The following is a 14,672-nucleotide window of genomic DNA, read 5'->3' on the forward strand; positions in this document are numbered from 1 at the left end:
ACCAGCAGTATCACTTCTAGGCATATACCGAGGAAACCCCAAACTGGAAAAGACACACGTACCCAGTGTCCACTGCAGCACTACTTACAATAGCCAAGACACAGAAGCAACCCTGATGTCCACCGACAGATGGACAAAGCAGCTGCGGCACACTCACACAATGCCCATGAAGAGGGGTGCATGTGAGTCAGTGATGATGAGGTGGATGAACCTAGAGCCTACTGCACAGAGGGAAGCAAGCCAGAAAGAAAAACAAACATCGTATCTTAACACGTATCCACGGCATCTAGAAGGAAGGTACTGATGCATCTGTTCGCAGAGCAGCAATGGAGAGGCAGACACAGACAACAGACTTATGGACAAGGGTGGGGAGAAGTGGGAGAGGGTGGGATGAATGGAGAGCGCAGCATGGAGGCATGTACGCCAACATTCGTAAACAGACGGCCAATGGGAACGTGCTGTATGACTCAGGGAACCCGAACTAGGACTCTGTGATAACCTAGAGGGGGCAACGGGGAGAGGTGGGAGGGAGGGGGCATATGTACACCTATGGCTAATTCATGTTGACATATAACAAAAATCAAACCAACACTGTAAACCAATCATCAATCAATTAAAAACAATAATAAAATAAAATAAAAAAGAAAAAAAAAGAAAAGAATAGCAATGCTTGGCTTGTTAAAGGAACCAGAAGATAGCCAGAATGGCTGGAGCACAATCAGTGGTGGGGAAAATTCGAAGATGTCAGATGCTGAGTAGGGTATTCCACATTAGGGTAACAATTTAGATTTGAAGTATCATCAAACACCAATGGATAATTTTAAGTTTTATGAAATGTACATACCATCTCTCCCACAAAAATATTTTCAGTAAAAACATCCCACAATTCTTTAAATAGGTAACTGTAACAAATCCGAAGTTGATGCTTTTATTATCAAAAGTTTAGATTTAAGATATTTTATTATCAGATTGTATACCTTGTACGAAAGTGAAAGTGAAGTCACTCAGTTGTGTCCAACTCTTTGCAACCCCATGGACTGTAGCCTATCAGGCTCCTCCGTCCATGGGATTTTCCAGGCAAGAGTGCTAGAGTGGATTGCCATTTCCTTCTCCAGGGGATCTTCCCGACCCAGGAATCGAACCTGGGTCTCCCACATTGCAGGCAGACGCTTTACTGTCTGAGCCACCAGGGAAGCCTTTGTATAGTCCGTTCCAATTATATTGATGATGTTATAGCTACAGGGAGGTCTGAAATGTTTTCTATTTATCAATTATTTCCTCCAAAGCATTAAACAATTCAAATGCTTGGTGGACAATATGCTTTCTTCCTTAATAGACTGATTTCTGAGCTTTCTATCATTTGATATAAAACATTTCACACTTTTATTGCTGCCTCAGTTCAATGCTTTGCTTTCCCCAAACCATGCCATCTGTTTTCCCTAAGGTCTGCTAGAAAAATTAAAAAGCATTGGCATTTCAGACATTCTAGCATCTTTTGAAATACATAGGAAGGAGCTTACTTCTCCGGCATAATAAAGTGCAGCAAGGACCAGAGCTCTTTGAGGGAATTCTGAAGAGGGGTCCCCGTAATCAGGAGCCTATGGTTGGACTTGAAATCAATCAGAGTTTTATACAATAAAGAGTCATCATTCTTCAACCGATGGGCTTCATCCACTCCCAGAAAGGCCCAGTTAATACTGCCCAGCACAGTCTAAAGTAAAAACAAAACAGAACGAGCCACCAGGTCAGAAGGGAACCTAAAAATGCTTTCAAGTGTTAATTATCTCTGTACAAATACCATCACAAAGGTTTACACAGAAACATTTATTCTTCACTGACTTAAAAGTATTTAAGACTCTTCTGTTTATTCTGTTAGTTGCCAGACTGGTGTTTACTCAAAAGAGCAGGTCATCCTCTAAAACCTACATGGGGTCTTTTAGGTATCGCTGCATGCCTCAAAGCAAAAACATGAAAACTGGTATGCTGGGCAAAAACACAAAAACAAAAACTCATGATTTTGCAGTCTCTCCTTAATTAAGATTCTTCTTCTCCATCCCAACCCTGAAGCACAGAAACACCAAGAGCCACAAGCTCATTACGAGGCACAGCTGGTAGACAAGCTGAACTTGTTTACACCTATCATCATCAATGGGTCACTTGGCACATCCATTTCATAGTAACGGTAGAAAGGAGTTAAAGTTAGAGAGCTTCATTTTTCTGTCCTCTTCACAGAGACCATTCACAACATCTGTTCTGGAGAAATGCTTAACAGTAAGATGGCAAACGCCTGAGAGGTACTCAAGACCAGCTTCCAGTGACTGACCAGAATCTCCTATCAGGTATGGGCCTCAATACCCTTTCATCCTGTCTTATTCAATTGCCTTAGGTGACCCAAGGTCGCCTTCAACTGTAAGGTTCTAGGGGTTTTTTTTATATATATAAACTTAACATTCTTCATGGATTTTCTGTTCTTCGTTTGTTTGCTTTTTAAAATAAAAACAGAAAAATAACATGGCAAGGGGGAGGCAGAGACCACACCATTTGGACAAGCCACACTCCTGGGTTACCAATTACACACCTTATCTTTTAAGAGGATCTCATATGTTGTTATAAGTGCATTGAACTTTAGCCTTTTCGTCTGAGAGTGAATCCATTCATATTCTCGTATCTATAAGAGAAAATAGAAATTAAGACACAATTTCTATTTTAAGCTTTCTATATCACCACCAAGTCTTATGACAGAGGCAACAAAATATGCCAAACAAAACATTAAATCTAATTAGAACTTAATGAACACCTTACACATTCTAAACTGATCTAAGCAACCAAAGCACAGAGCAATACAAGTTAGAACTGAAAGATCTATTACTGAGCAGCAAAAACTTCATTGCCAGAATTCAAACAGTCTTCTCTCCATATTCCCCTGCCCCAATACATTTGAGAAAAAAATGCATTTCATGAGCAATTAAACCCTGGTGACTTGAACTTATCTAGAGATCTTCCAGAATAAGAATTTTCTTAAGGAAATATAATTTGATTATTCTTTGGGTAGGGCGTACTTTTATTAGTAAATAAAACAAATTCCAACTTCTGACTTGGTCAGAAATTTCATTAATCATATAGCAGTAAGATGTGGCCCTGAAGAAGGAGGAAAGGGAGGCTTACAGGATAAAAATACAACCTAATAAGAATGAAAATAACATCAATGCAAAGAAACATAAAAACTAACACATTCATACAAAAGTATAAAGTACATAACTGGACACCCAGCAAGCACAATGGCCCATGACAAAGCTCCTACAGTTTGGTTATCAAGTTAGCAATGTAAATGGGTCAAGGAGAGCTTGAGAAAATCACCATCAAGCGGGAAGGAAGAACAAAGAAGAGGAGTACTGGGAAGAAAAGAAAGTGTCCCTGACCCCACAGTTATTTAGAGTTCTTTTTCTTTGTCCTCACCTTTCAGTGCAGTGGTGTTTAAAGCAATTCTATAGTCTAGATTTTCTTTTTTAATGGTTAACAGATGGATCAACAAACTGAGGAACTATTATGTACTTAGAAACTCAAAATTAGACCAATGAAATCTGCCAGAGTTTAGGTTAGGCAATTTCAGTGAAACTATCTGATATAAATAAACTTCAATTAGCACGATAATACATGGTAAGAACGTCTCCCTAAAAGGTTTGAGGATTATCAGCAACTCCCTAGAAACAGTTTATTCCAAAATACATCCATGGTGAAAAAGCCCAGGTCTGGGATTAGACACATCCTTGTCCCAACCCCAGCTCTGCCACAGTCCAGCTGGCCTGAGGACAAGTGTTAACCTGCCAATTTTCTTCATCAGTTGATTAGAAAGAATATCATCTACTTTAAAGACTATCATAAGGATTATAGGTAATATATATGAAGTACCAGCAGAGGTACTTATCTAGAGATCTTCCAGAATAAGAACTTTTAAGGCACATAGTACCTTAAAAAATGTTACTCATTATCACAAAAAGATCTGTCAAACAAAGATAAACTTAAGCCCCTGTGTTCCAAGTTCCCAATGTTCAAGTTAACTTTGATATCAGACAAATAATTCTCATGTCTGCTGCTCTGAAATAGCTCACTGTCCTTTTACTCCTTTCTTATAAATTATACAACTGTCCCATTTTTTAAAAGTTAGGAAACAAATTCTAAGAACTAAATTATTTTCAGTAATATCTCTGTCAAATACTATGAACATTTCATAAGGCATAAACTCTATCGCATAATCCTTTGTAAATAAAGTGGTCTTGAAAGTACACAGAAAAGAAAGAAGAAAAACTTAACACTGCAATCCAACTAGGAGAGATTCCCGTTCATGTATTGCTGTTTTCTTTACAAAGTAAACATACGTTTTTAAGACTATCAGAATTGTATTTTTGTGATACAGAAATCTCCCAGTATCAGGGGCATAGCACAGTGTCAGAAGCACAATTTTACTAAAGACTATAATAGCTTTAGGTCAATTTCCAAAATACATTTATAACACAGATTCTATCCCAATTCTTTTTGTTTACACACCGTATTTCTGCTCATCAGGTCACCTATGTAAACCACTACGTTAATCTCTGGTGCCCAGATTTCAAACTCCCTCTGCCATGAGGTGAGGGTGGATAAAGGGACGACTATAAGAAAGGGGCCATACAGCTGGTGTTGGTGGAACAGGTAGGAGAGGAATGATATGGTCTGGATGGTCTTTCCTAGGCCCATTTCATCAGCAAGGATTACACTGTTACTTCTGCAGAAAGAAAAAGATAAAAACAAAAAGATCATCAGTTCACATACAAAAAACAAAACAGTACATGCACAAACAGCAGAGGCATCAAGGCCTCACGACATCCCTCAGCAAGACATGGGTTTTGAGCCTCCAATGTCTTTCCTCTCCCCTGCAAGCAAGTCTCCTGCATCAGAAGACAGCAGGGTAACAAGTAATCTAAGTATAATCGAGGTCTGGATTACTCTAAGAGCCATTTAGATCATGTCCTTTATCTTGCATTTTGGTCTTTTCCATCTTCCTCTTATGACAGAAGGCAGGTTTGTAATAGTGGTGTAAAGCACATGACCTGGGCTCCACCAATACAGACAGCAGAGGCAGACGGGCTACCCCACTGCTGGTGAGCCCTTCAGCCTGACAGTCACGGGCCCTTGTTCAGACTGCCCACCCATTCCACTGCCTGCCACTGGGCTGTTTAACGCTGTAATCACTACTCTGCCGCAGGTGCACAGAGCTTCTTTTAAACATGCTAGTATCTAGCAGGGGTAGGCTGCAGATCAGATCTCTGAATCCCACCCCAGATCTGCTGAACCTGAATATCTAGAAAAGGGCTCAGGACTCTGTACTGTTAACAAGCACTTCTGGACACACTGTAATATGGGTATACTCCTTGGACCACACTGAGAAACACAGCTCTGGGAGACAGGCAGGATTTCAACAGGGTGCTAACAGGAAAGGACTATCCAGATACTAGGAAAAAACTTCACTAATTTGAGCTAATTTAAACTTTAAAAAATAGCCAGAGTTAGGAAGTATGTTCTGGAAATAGAAAAGAGTCCATTTGGTAGGAAACCAGAGATGCAATATGCCATAAGGTTGAAAATATAAAAAGGTTCTTGAAAATCAGGCCACAGGAGGTTTACATATGTACAATACACGCTTAACCAGTGGACCAGAGAGAACAAAAACTAATACTCATGTTAAAGAAAACTAACTGATTAGAAAAACAAGACATTTAATTCACCAAGAAGACATTCCTTTGAGTGATTTCCCTCTTATTTCTCTCACCTTTTCACACCACTGGGGAGGAAACAGGGTTAATTTTCTCCAGCATTTCCTGTCCCTAGCAAACTGCCACTGTCCATTTATACACATGAAAGGAGGTTTGATCTACCTGTTTTTCTGGAACTAGACCAAAACAGCAGGTTACTTAGTGTAAGGTTCCCACAACCAGGGACCAGTAGCTAACTGGGCCTTTTTCAGCAGATTCTGAATTAATGAGTTTAAAGACTCTACAGGGTGTGACTCTGGACGAGGGCTCCTGAGTCCTGAAGTGTAAAGCAAGAGGATTAGTTACACAGCTTCTAAGGCTCCACTTAGCTTATAATTGTCCTTTAGGAAGGTCACATCTCACTATTCTCTGAAACAAAAATAATTTTCCAGCAATCGAGAACAGTAGCTACCTCAGACCTCCATTCTCAGTCAAAGGAATCAAACCTCAAGATCTTTGTTTCTCACACTGAATGTTAAATATTACATAAATTTTAACAAGACAAAAAACAGATGGCTCAACTGGGAAAGTCACATAAACGCATCTCTGTAATGAAAAGCCATCTTTTCAGCTTTGAGAAAAGCAGCTCACATGTCTTTGCTTTCAAGCTGTAATCTAACTCTGAAATAAGAATTCTTGCTTTGCCACCAAATACTGACGAAATTAAGAGTTGACATCTGGGGAAGGAATGTACAGACAGACACAAGGTGCTTCCCCTCCCTCCTCCACCTCTCTGTGCCACCATGATGCTGCACGTGCGCGTCCTGGCTGGCGCTCCCAGGAACACCAACAGAGAGAAGAGAGGCAAACGCCAGGCGCCTATCAGACCACGCTCCAAAGCCACTGTCAGGCTTCTAACCGTGATGATGAAGCCTGGTTATGCTGGCAAATTTGGAATCATCCATGATCACTGCGCTGTAAAAGTTGTTGAGAGCCTCACAGGCAGGCTTCGTAAGTGTGGAGTGACCAGCCCCAGATTTGATGTGCAACTGAAAGATCTAGAAAAATGGCAGAATGACCTGCTCCCGTCCCGTGAGTTTGGTTTCATCGTACCAACAACCTCAGTGGGCATCATGGACCCTGAAGAAGCACGATGAAAACACACGAGGGGAAACTCTGGACTCTTTTTCAAGGGATATAATACATATGTGCAAATAAAGCGCCTTGAGGGAGTTAGAAAAGGTACTTTTCACCCTGTATGTTCTATGAGGACAGGGACATCCTATCTTGTCTTGGTTCACTATTAAATTCTCAAGGCCTACATGGGTTCCTCATGCACAGTAATTAGGGAATACTTGAGTCTGCAATTGAATTTGGTGAGTAAAATTCATGAGCACAGTCTCAAAGTACCTTTAAACCTCATTGTCTCATTTCTCTTTTTTCCCAAGACTATGGTAATCTTATAACAAAAACTGAAGGATAATCTCACAACTTCAACTGTCAGAAAACTTTCTCTAAATGGGATGGCCTGTATAGCAACTGGGGAGTGGGGGAATCATAAGACTCTTTAGCACCAGTATGTAAATTAAGAGATCTTCTCTCGTCTTGGAATAATTCCTTCCACAACAAAAATTTGGGCAAATTACCTTGCTATTTATGCTCACGAATAACATAGCATGACACAGGTCACTGGCTATTACCCTCCCAATAACTAAATAACAAAGTACTTTTTACTTCAGGCTAAAGTGGTAATGACACACACAGGAAAATTTCCAGAAGTGATTTCTCTTAATCATATATATATATATATACACACACACACACACACATATATGATTTTTTTTTTTTCTATAATATACAATGGACTTCCCTTGTGCTCAGTGGTAAGAATCCACTTGCCAACCCAGGAGACATGGGTTCGATCTCTGGGTCAGGACGATCCCCGGGAGAAGGAAATGGCAACCCACTCCAGTATTCTAGAAAATCCTATGGATAGAAGAGCCTGGTGGTCTACAGTCCATGGTATCCCAAAAGAGTCAGACACGACACAGTGACAAAGAAAAATAATATACAGTGGGGCTTCCCTGGTGGCTCAGATGGTAAAGAATCTGCCTGCAACACAGAAGACCCAAGTGCAACCCCTCGGTTGGGAAGGTCCCTGAAGAAGGGAATAAGAAGGAGGAATTCTTTGCATCTCACAATCTTAAACAGCCAGAAACAGTAAAGAAAACATCAGACATAGTCTTCTACGTACTTGCACCAGGAGTGAGCAAGCCAGTTGAGACCTTCCAGCTGATAATCTCGGAGCTCCAGATTTTCTCCTCCTAAATACGCCGGCTGTTTCTTTAAAGCCACAAATCGTGGTCTCTGCTTCAGGGCCTAAAATGCAGAATTGAACAAAGACCAGGTGTGAAGAAAACTTTCTTTCTGTTCATATGTTAAAATGCTAGCCATGATTTCGGCATGCTACACTAAAGCATAAGAATTGAAATTTCACATCTGTATCACCAACCACACCCAACCAACCACGAGTTCCTGCATCGTTGTCTACATCCCCAAAGCCAGACTGCGGCCTGAGATTATGTTAGTTATCGCTTCTTTCCTGAAGTAAGTTTGTGAACATCATTAAATAGCACTTACTCTACATCATCTCTGCAGTGGGGCAGTGAGTCACCTATTTTCCTTTCGGCGTTACCTTACTCGATAAACAGCACAACACAATGCCTCTGGGAAAGTCTGTCTATGGTACCATAACAGCGTCTGTAAATTCTGAAACGCAGCCCACCTCCCAAGCCCCAACTCTGAAAGTCTGGCTTTCTGAAGAAAAAGATGCTGCTCTCACCCGCAGAGGTGTGAAGACTTGGCAGTCTAGTAAAGCCATGTCTCTACGGTTTGCACAAAATGTGGATTCTACAGCCAAATCAGTTTGGGAAACACTAGGTTAAAAGTTACATACGTCCCACGGCTCGTGACTTTTCAGAGTCTACCGTGTTTGCGGACACCGTGAGCTTACAGGAGCAGCTCATTCAGGAGTGTGTCCCAAAGTGACTTGCCCACAAAAGCCTTTTTTTGCAGGGAGCGTTTCTCTGAAGATGAGCACTCTCTGGAATGAGTGCCCTATTAAGAAGTGTCATCCGACTAAAGTATTTGATAAGGTAATTAGTGTTTGTCTCAGCTCTCCTCTGTGAGCAGCTGGCAGTCAATAGAATCAGATGCCTCACCTACAGCTGTCCACTCCCGTCAAGGCTCCCCACAAAGCTTCTCCCGTCTGACCCTTCAACCGCTGCTACTTCCCTCATCCTCAGACCAACTCTCCCTTCAAGGGCTTATTCCACATCTTCCTGGTGGGACCTTCTGGCTTTAACAACTACTTACTCTGGAGTCTCCAACACACAGTCATTAGATTAAGCTTTCTAAATGAAATACTGTTTCTGGCCTGCTGCTCTGCTCAAGAGGGTAGGCTTATCAATACCTACAGAATAAAGTCAACATATCCTTCAAGGTATTCAATACATACACACTTAATTTGTCAATATCACCTCCCTCTTCCAACCCTGAGGCCCGGTGGTTCCCCAACTATAAGAACATCTTTCTCTTAGTATCTTTCACAAGAGGGCAATAACCTGGGCCCCCTTTTGTCTTGTCTAACCAGCTCCAACCTATCCGTCAAGGGTAGGGCACTTCAAGGGCCACAACTTCCTCTAGTTTTAAAAGCCCTTCAACGATCCCTGTGGCTCACAGGCTTCTGCCTCTGGACGTTGTCACACTCACTGACCTCCAGTGACACACTGCTTTTTACAGGGACAGGTTTGGTGCCATGAATCTGAAGACAACCTCTTGGACAAAGAGGCCATGTCTTACATATACTTTTACTACTGAGGACCCAAGCATTTCACTTTATACAGGGAATAAATACCAACAAAAGACAAGCATCTGTACAACCAGTCTAGCATATAAGAGAGCCTGTACAGATCCTTGTCTTTTGTAGAATTCAGAGTCTCTTCCCTTTCCCGTCACTTCTTTCAAGGAGTCTCCACAATATCTCTGAACTAGATATATCTAACTGTATAAATAATGAGATGAAATGAGTCAGTAAAGCCATTATACAACATATCCTCCTCCTCTCCTGTTTTAATGGTTTTCCTTCGATACCAAGATTAGATCATCATCTTCCACTTCAACACGAGACCTGTCTTTACTTCTGTAGTCTTTTCTCTTCCCAACACGCATGTGTGTGGCCAGACCTTTTCAGCAATACACCTTTCCCCTGAAAACTCAAAAGCCCAGTCAGCACACCTTGCATTCTCTCGTGGGGATGGTTTTTGAGTTGTTGCGACTGTGGAAGCTGTCAATACAGCTCTGGAATTTCTTTCCGATCAGGGCTTCGTCTTCCCAGCTGCACTCTGAATAGGGCAGTCCCATCCACTTGCATAGATACTCAGGTTCGTTGGAAGGGGCCGGCTTCCGGCTGTGAGCTATTTCACATACAAAAATTTACAGATCAGCAACTGCCAATTAAAGGAGAGGGGTGACATTCTGTTTTATGTGTACCCAAGGCAACACCACATGGCAAAACAAGAGCTGCTCTTAGACAGTATTTATAAACAAGATCTCTCACTTACCTGGAAAGTCTGTCTGACCCAGTGTAGATTTGCTTGTCTTCACAGCTAAATAAATGGAAAATTAGGTAAGTTATCACCAAGACCAAGAAAACAGTGACATTTCAGGTCCTGTGAGGTAGAGTACAAATATACTCTACTATCTCACATCCTAAAAAAATAAAGAGACAGCTGTGCTGTTCTCACAACCCTGTCTGGCCCCATTTCTCTGTCTCCCCACCCCCGCCTGCAGCCCCACCACCGCACGCAGTCATCCCCCCAGGCCAGGCCTAATGCTGAGCTGAAGGACCAAGCCCCAGTCCTCCCTGACTGGCAACCCCACCTGCCGCCCGAGCCACGCGGGTCACCTGGTGCTTGGCACGCCTATCCCCTGGCTGCCACCTCACTGGCGGGCCTTTCTCACTCTCCTCTGCTGGTTTCCTCGCGGCTTCCAAAAGCTGGAATGCCCTCAGACTTCTGCTCTCACCATGTATACATTTCTTGATGCTCTCATTAAACCTTAGGCTTTAAGTACTATCTACACACAGATAAATCCTCCAGTTTCAATCTTCAGCTGAGACTGAGTTCTAAACTCCAGCTGCTCATGCTCTACAGCCTTCACAACACTACCCACTTAGATGACTGTGAAGCGTATCAAACTGACAAACTGAGCTCTTAATTTCTCTTCCCTTAACCTTGCTGTTTCCGTAAATGGTGCCTCCACCCTCCTGTTTGCTCAGGCGAAGAATACTGACACCACCCTTGCCACTTCTGTCTTCCCCCATCTCCAAATCTACCAGCAAGTCTTACTAGCTTTTCCTTCAAAATAAATCTAGGCATCTGACTATTCTCCGAAATTACACCTGCAAAAATGCATTTTTTAATATCTATACATTACTCCCCAAAAAGAAAGTTCCTTTATTCCTGGAACTCCAACACTGCTTAAATGAGTTTCCATGTACTTACCTATTACTCTTTCTACGATCTGATACTGTTTGTTCAGCTCCGAGGCCAGCTCTTGTTGGCAGTTGAAATATTCCACATCTTCAGGAGAAACCTTCCCTAACCTGGCCAGAAGTCAAACAGGAAAAGCACATACTAATTAGACCTGGAGAATCCATGCTCATCTATCAATGCAAAGTCAGAACAGGAAAGGAAGCTTAGTCTTTACTTTCATATGTCCCTTTAGTAATCTTGTACTAATAATTAGGCCAGAAATTTTAAGGAAAACATGTAAAACTTGTAGAAAACACTGAAACCACAGACTTAAAGGACACACCAGTTGTTCTTGCTGATGTGGCCTGTTTACAAAGAAACCTAAAAATAACTATTTTGTGTGATGAATTTATGTGATCTGTGATAAATTCATATATCTTAACAGAGAAGGCCAATAAAACTCAGATTTATAAGAAAAGATGTCTTTTTTTAATATACGGTGGACTTTAGGAGTGATTAAATGTTGACATTTTTAGAAAACCAATTATTCTCACTTATAAAACAACACCAGCAACTTGAAATTAAATACTACTATAACTTTCAAGGACTTTCAAAATTCTAATAATTGTTTTACAAACTACTCATACCTCAGAGATATATATTTTCATTTTTGACTCAAAGAAAAAAAGTATCTGATTTACTGAAACAGCACATTCTGCACAGTGATAAAGCAGGAATTGGAGCCCATTTGTCCCCATCCTTAACACTGAATAACCTGATCACATGATGCTGAAGCGTGTGTCTCCAGGGGGATTTACACTTCTTATTTATTATCAGTTTAGGGGCGTGGGTATTGTGGCCCCATGTTTCTCGTACAACTTGGCATGTTCAAAGCTGTAAGTAAGCTAAAAACCACAAGGTGATTACAGTTTCAGAACATTCCTGTCACATCATTTCTGTAAACTGTAAAACCAAGATCAGTTTTAAGTATACCATATCCCAGAGAGTTCTAGAACACTAAACTCCTGACATCCAGGCTATGCCAGCACAACCAGAGAAAGTAACAAGGTGCTTAAGGACATAAGCCTTGGACTCAGGCTGCAGGAGTCCCAGTCTGGGGCCCGCAGAGCTGCTCTGTAGCTCACTCTGCCAACAAATAACACTCTGTAAAAATCTCACAGGCTTACTGTGAGGACTGACGACAAGATCAGGTCTGAAAAATGCCCCATACACTAGTTGTTATTATTAAACTCTACAGACTTCCTGGCTATACATAAAAATATGTATTATCTTCAGGTCACAGTTTCATAAAAAGGTAGCCATGGATGCCTCCACATTCATTCAGGTGACAGAGGCAGAATTTGACATTCTAGACAGTCACGTTCTCCACTGTTTAAAAACTCTCCCTTCCCGCAGGCTGCAAACGCATTTCTTTTATCTAGGAAAGGTAATGTACCATTGCTTGATTTCATCCTCTTTCTTCTTGAAGTTCTCTAGTTTTTTTAGACCCTTCACTTTCTGTTGCTGTAAAGACTCTTCACTCTCCCATGTGCTGTGGATATATGACCAGCCCTTCCACTTGATGAGGTACTGGACTTCGCCTTCATCCTTTTCAGGGTCAAAGTCGCTACTAGGGTCTCCATTAGCTTCGACTGCATATACAGTGGTAGAAGCTCCAGTGGCTGCAAAAAGATTCAGTTAAATTTTAAGAGGTCTATGAAACCAGACCCTGAAAAGCTTCCCAAATACACAGTTGTCTAAAGAGTCTCTTTTCGGATAAAGTACCAAAATCCTTTATCTTCAAATATGCAGAAATTCACAAGCAATACAGAATGAACATGCCCAGCAATTTAAATGTTTTCAAGATGCAAAGCCAATTTTTCCCATTTAAACATTCTAAAATTTGCTGGTGAAATCAAAGAAATCTTTGTGTTCAAACACAATAAACACAGAACAGCAACATCCTTTTGTTTTGGTCCCTACCAACTCAGGCTAAATACATAAAATTTGGGCCTTCTGAGCAGGGAGAAAAAGTAATCTGCCAGCTTCCAATGGCAGGGAAGTGGCAGCAGGAACCACGTCTAGCCGCAAAGGTGGCAAGAAGCCCCTGAAGCAACGCAGGAAGCAGGCTAAGGAGACGGACAAGGGAGCAGCAGCACTCAGGCAGACACAGAAGGGCAGCAGGAGGGGCTCAGGAGCTAAAAGCAGAGGCACAGGCAGGGCCCTGGCCACAGGTGGAGTGGGGGAGCCGGAAAAACAAGCCGTTCCTTGAGGCCACGGTCATCCTTAAATCCATTCCTACTTAAGCATTTGCATTCCCTGCCCTAACACTTGTTGCCACCTATAGCAAGAATGAAGCACTGTCTTTGCATACCTCCTTTCTTTCCCAGCCTTGAATCTAAGACCTTTTCAATAGTTTCACTATTATCCTGCTGTTCATCAACTCCTTCTCCAGTCATTTCAATGAGGTCATCTGAGTCAGTCTCAAAGTCATCGTCTTCTTTATAACTGTATGAGGAATAATGCCGAATAAATAAGAAACTATCTTTTCAGATCCAAAATCACCATTCGTAAGATCATTAGGACAACCCTTTTGGCTCCAACATGGTGTTTTGCAGATCAGCCACAATAAAGTGGGCTCAAAGTTCATTTTTCATTCCTGCTTAAAGTATTACTGCATGTTCATAGATAGCGGAAGGAAGGCTAACTCATATTTCAAAATAAAAACTAACTAAAGTGATTTTTGTAAGCAAGACACAGAAAACTACAAGGACATTCTTATGTTTTCATTTTTTAACGACATCATTATTATGTATAAACAAGGAAACAACCAAGAAAAAAGAAAATGCATGATGAAAAAAATTGCCTAATGAAAAAACTGGTTCTAAGATTAATGCAACAACCCTGCATTTTGTCTCCCAATAACAAGAATATGAAATTTAAGTCTTCAAGTCACTGACCATGCTTCCTGGTACTAAAAATATTAAAACATAACTTTCCACCATATATTATATTAACAACAAAGGGTCTGGGAGTTACAAAAGAGAAAAACACAATGCTGGAGGCAGTACAGCTAGCTGTAGGAGGAAAAAGTGCTAAGCTACACGTTAATATAGTCAAAGCCTAGTCTTAGCTTTCAAATTATTAACTGCATTCATTTCATAGGTTATTAACAACTTCCGGATTCAGCTTCACCATCTTTAAGTAGACCAAAAGAAAACTATGTACCCTCTGAAATGAAATTAAATGCCCTCTGACTGGCATAAAGTAAAATATGTGTATTTTGTATCTATTCCTTTATTTCATTTTCTATTAATTATTCATACACTATCATAACCTTGTTAAGATTATTACATCCAAGTAACATTATATAAAGAAAGTGAAAGTCGCTCAGTTGTATCCGACTATT

At 41.1% G+C, this 14,672-nt stretch overlaps 1 protein-coding gene across 21 annotated transcripts in view; it reads right to left on the reverse strand.

Moving 5' to 3' along the window:
• The window catches only part of CHD2 (chromodomain helicase DNA binding protein 2), a 111,709-nt gene that overhangs the window by 62,360 nt on the left and 34,677 nt on the right, over positions 1–14,672 (reverse strand). For 20 of the 21 annotated variants that reach the window (XR_006056797.2, XM_060401572.1, XM_060401566.1 and 17 more), the window contains 9 exons: positions 13,638–13,771; positions 12,720–12,945; positions 11,294–11,394; positions 10,352–10,396; positions 10,026–10,204; positions 7,984–8,108; positions 4,546–4,762; positions 2,579–2,668; positions 1,521–1,711 (listed from right to left, as the gene is read on the reverse strand). Coding sequence is in view for 20 of the 21 variants with exons in the window: in XM_060401572.1 (XP_060257555.1) it covers positions 1,521–1,711; positions 2,579–2,668; positions 4,546–4,762; positions 7,984–8,108; positions 10,026–10,204; positions 10,352–10,396; positions 11,294–11,394; positions 12,720–12,945; positions 13,638–13,771 (1,308 nt within the window). In the remaining variant the exon portion in view is untranslated. The remainder of the gene's footprint in view (positions 1–1,520; positions 1,712–2,578; positions 2,669–4,545; positions 4,763–7,983; positions 8,109–10,025; positions 10,205–10,351; positions 10,397–11,293; positions 11,395–12,719; positions 12,946–13,637; positions 13,772–14,672) is intronic. The other variant, XM_042235061.2, reaches the window with a different exon arrangement.

Source organism: Ovis aries, chromosome 18, assembly GCF_016772045.2.
Source record: "Ovis aries strain OAR_USU_Benz2616 breed Rambouillet chromosome 18, ARS-UI_Ramb_v3.0, whole genome shotgun sequence".
Taxonomy (NCBI): Eukaryota; Metazoa; Chordata; class Mammalia; order Artiodactyla; family Bovidae; genus Ovis; species Ovis aries.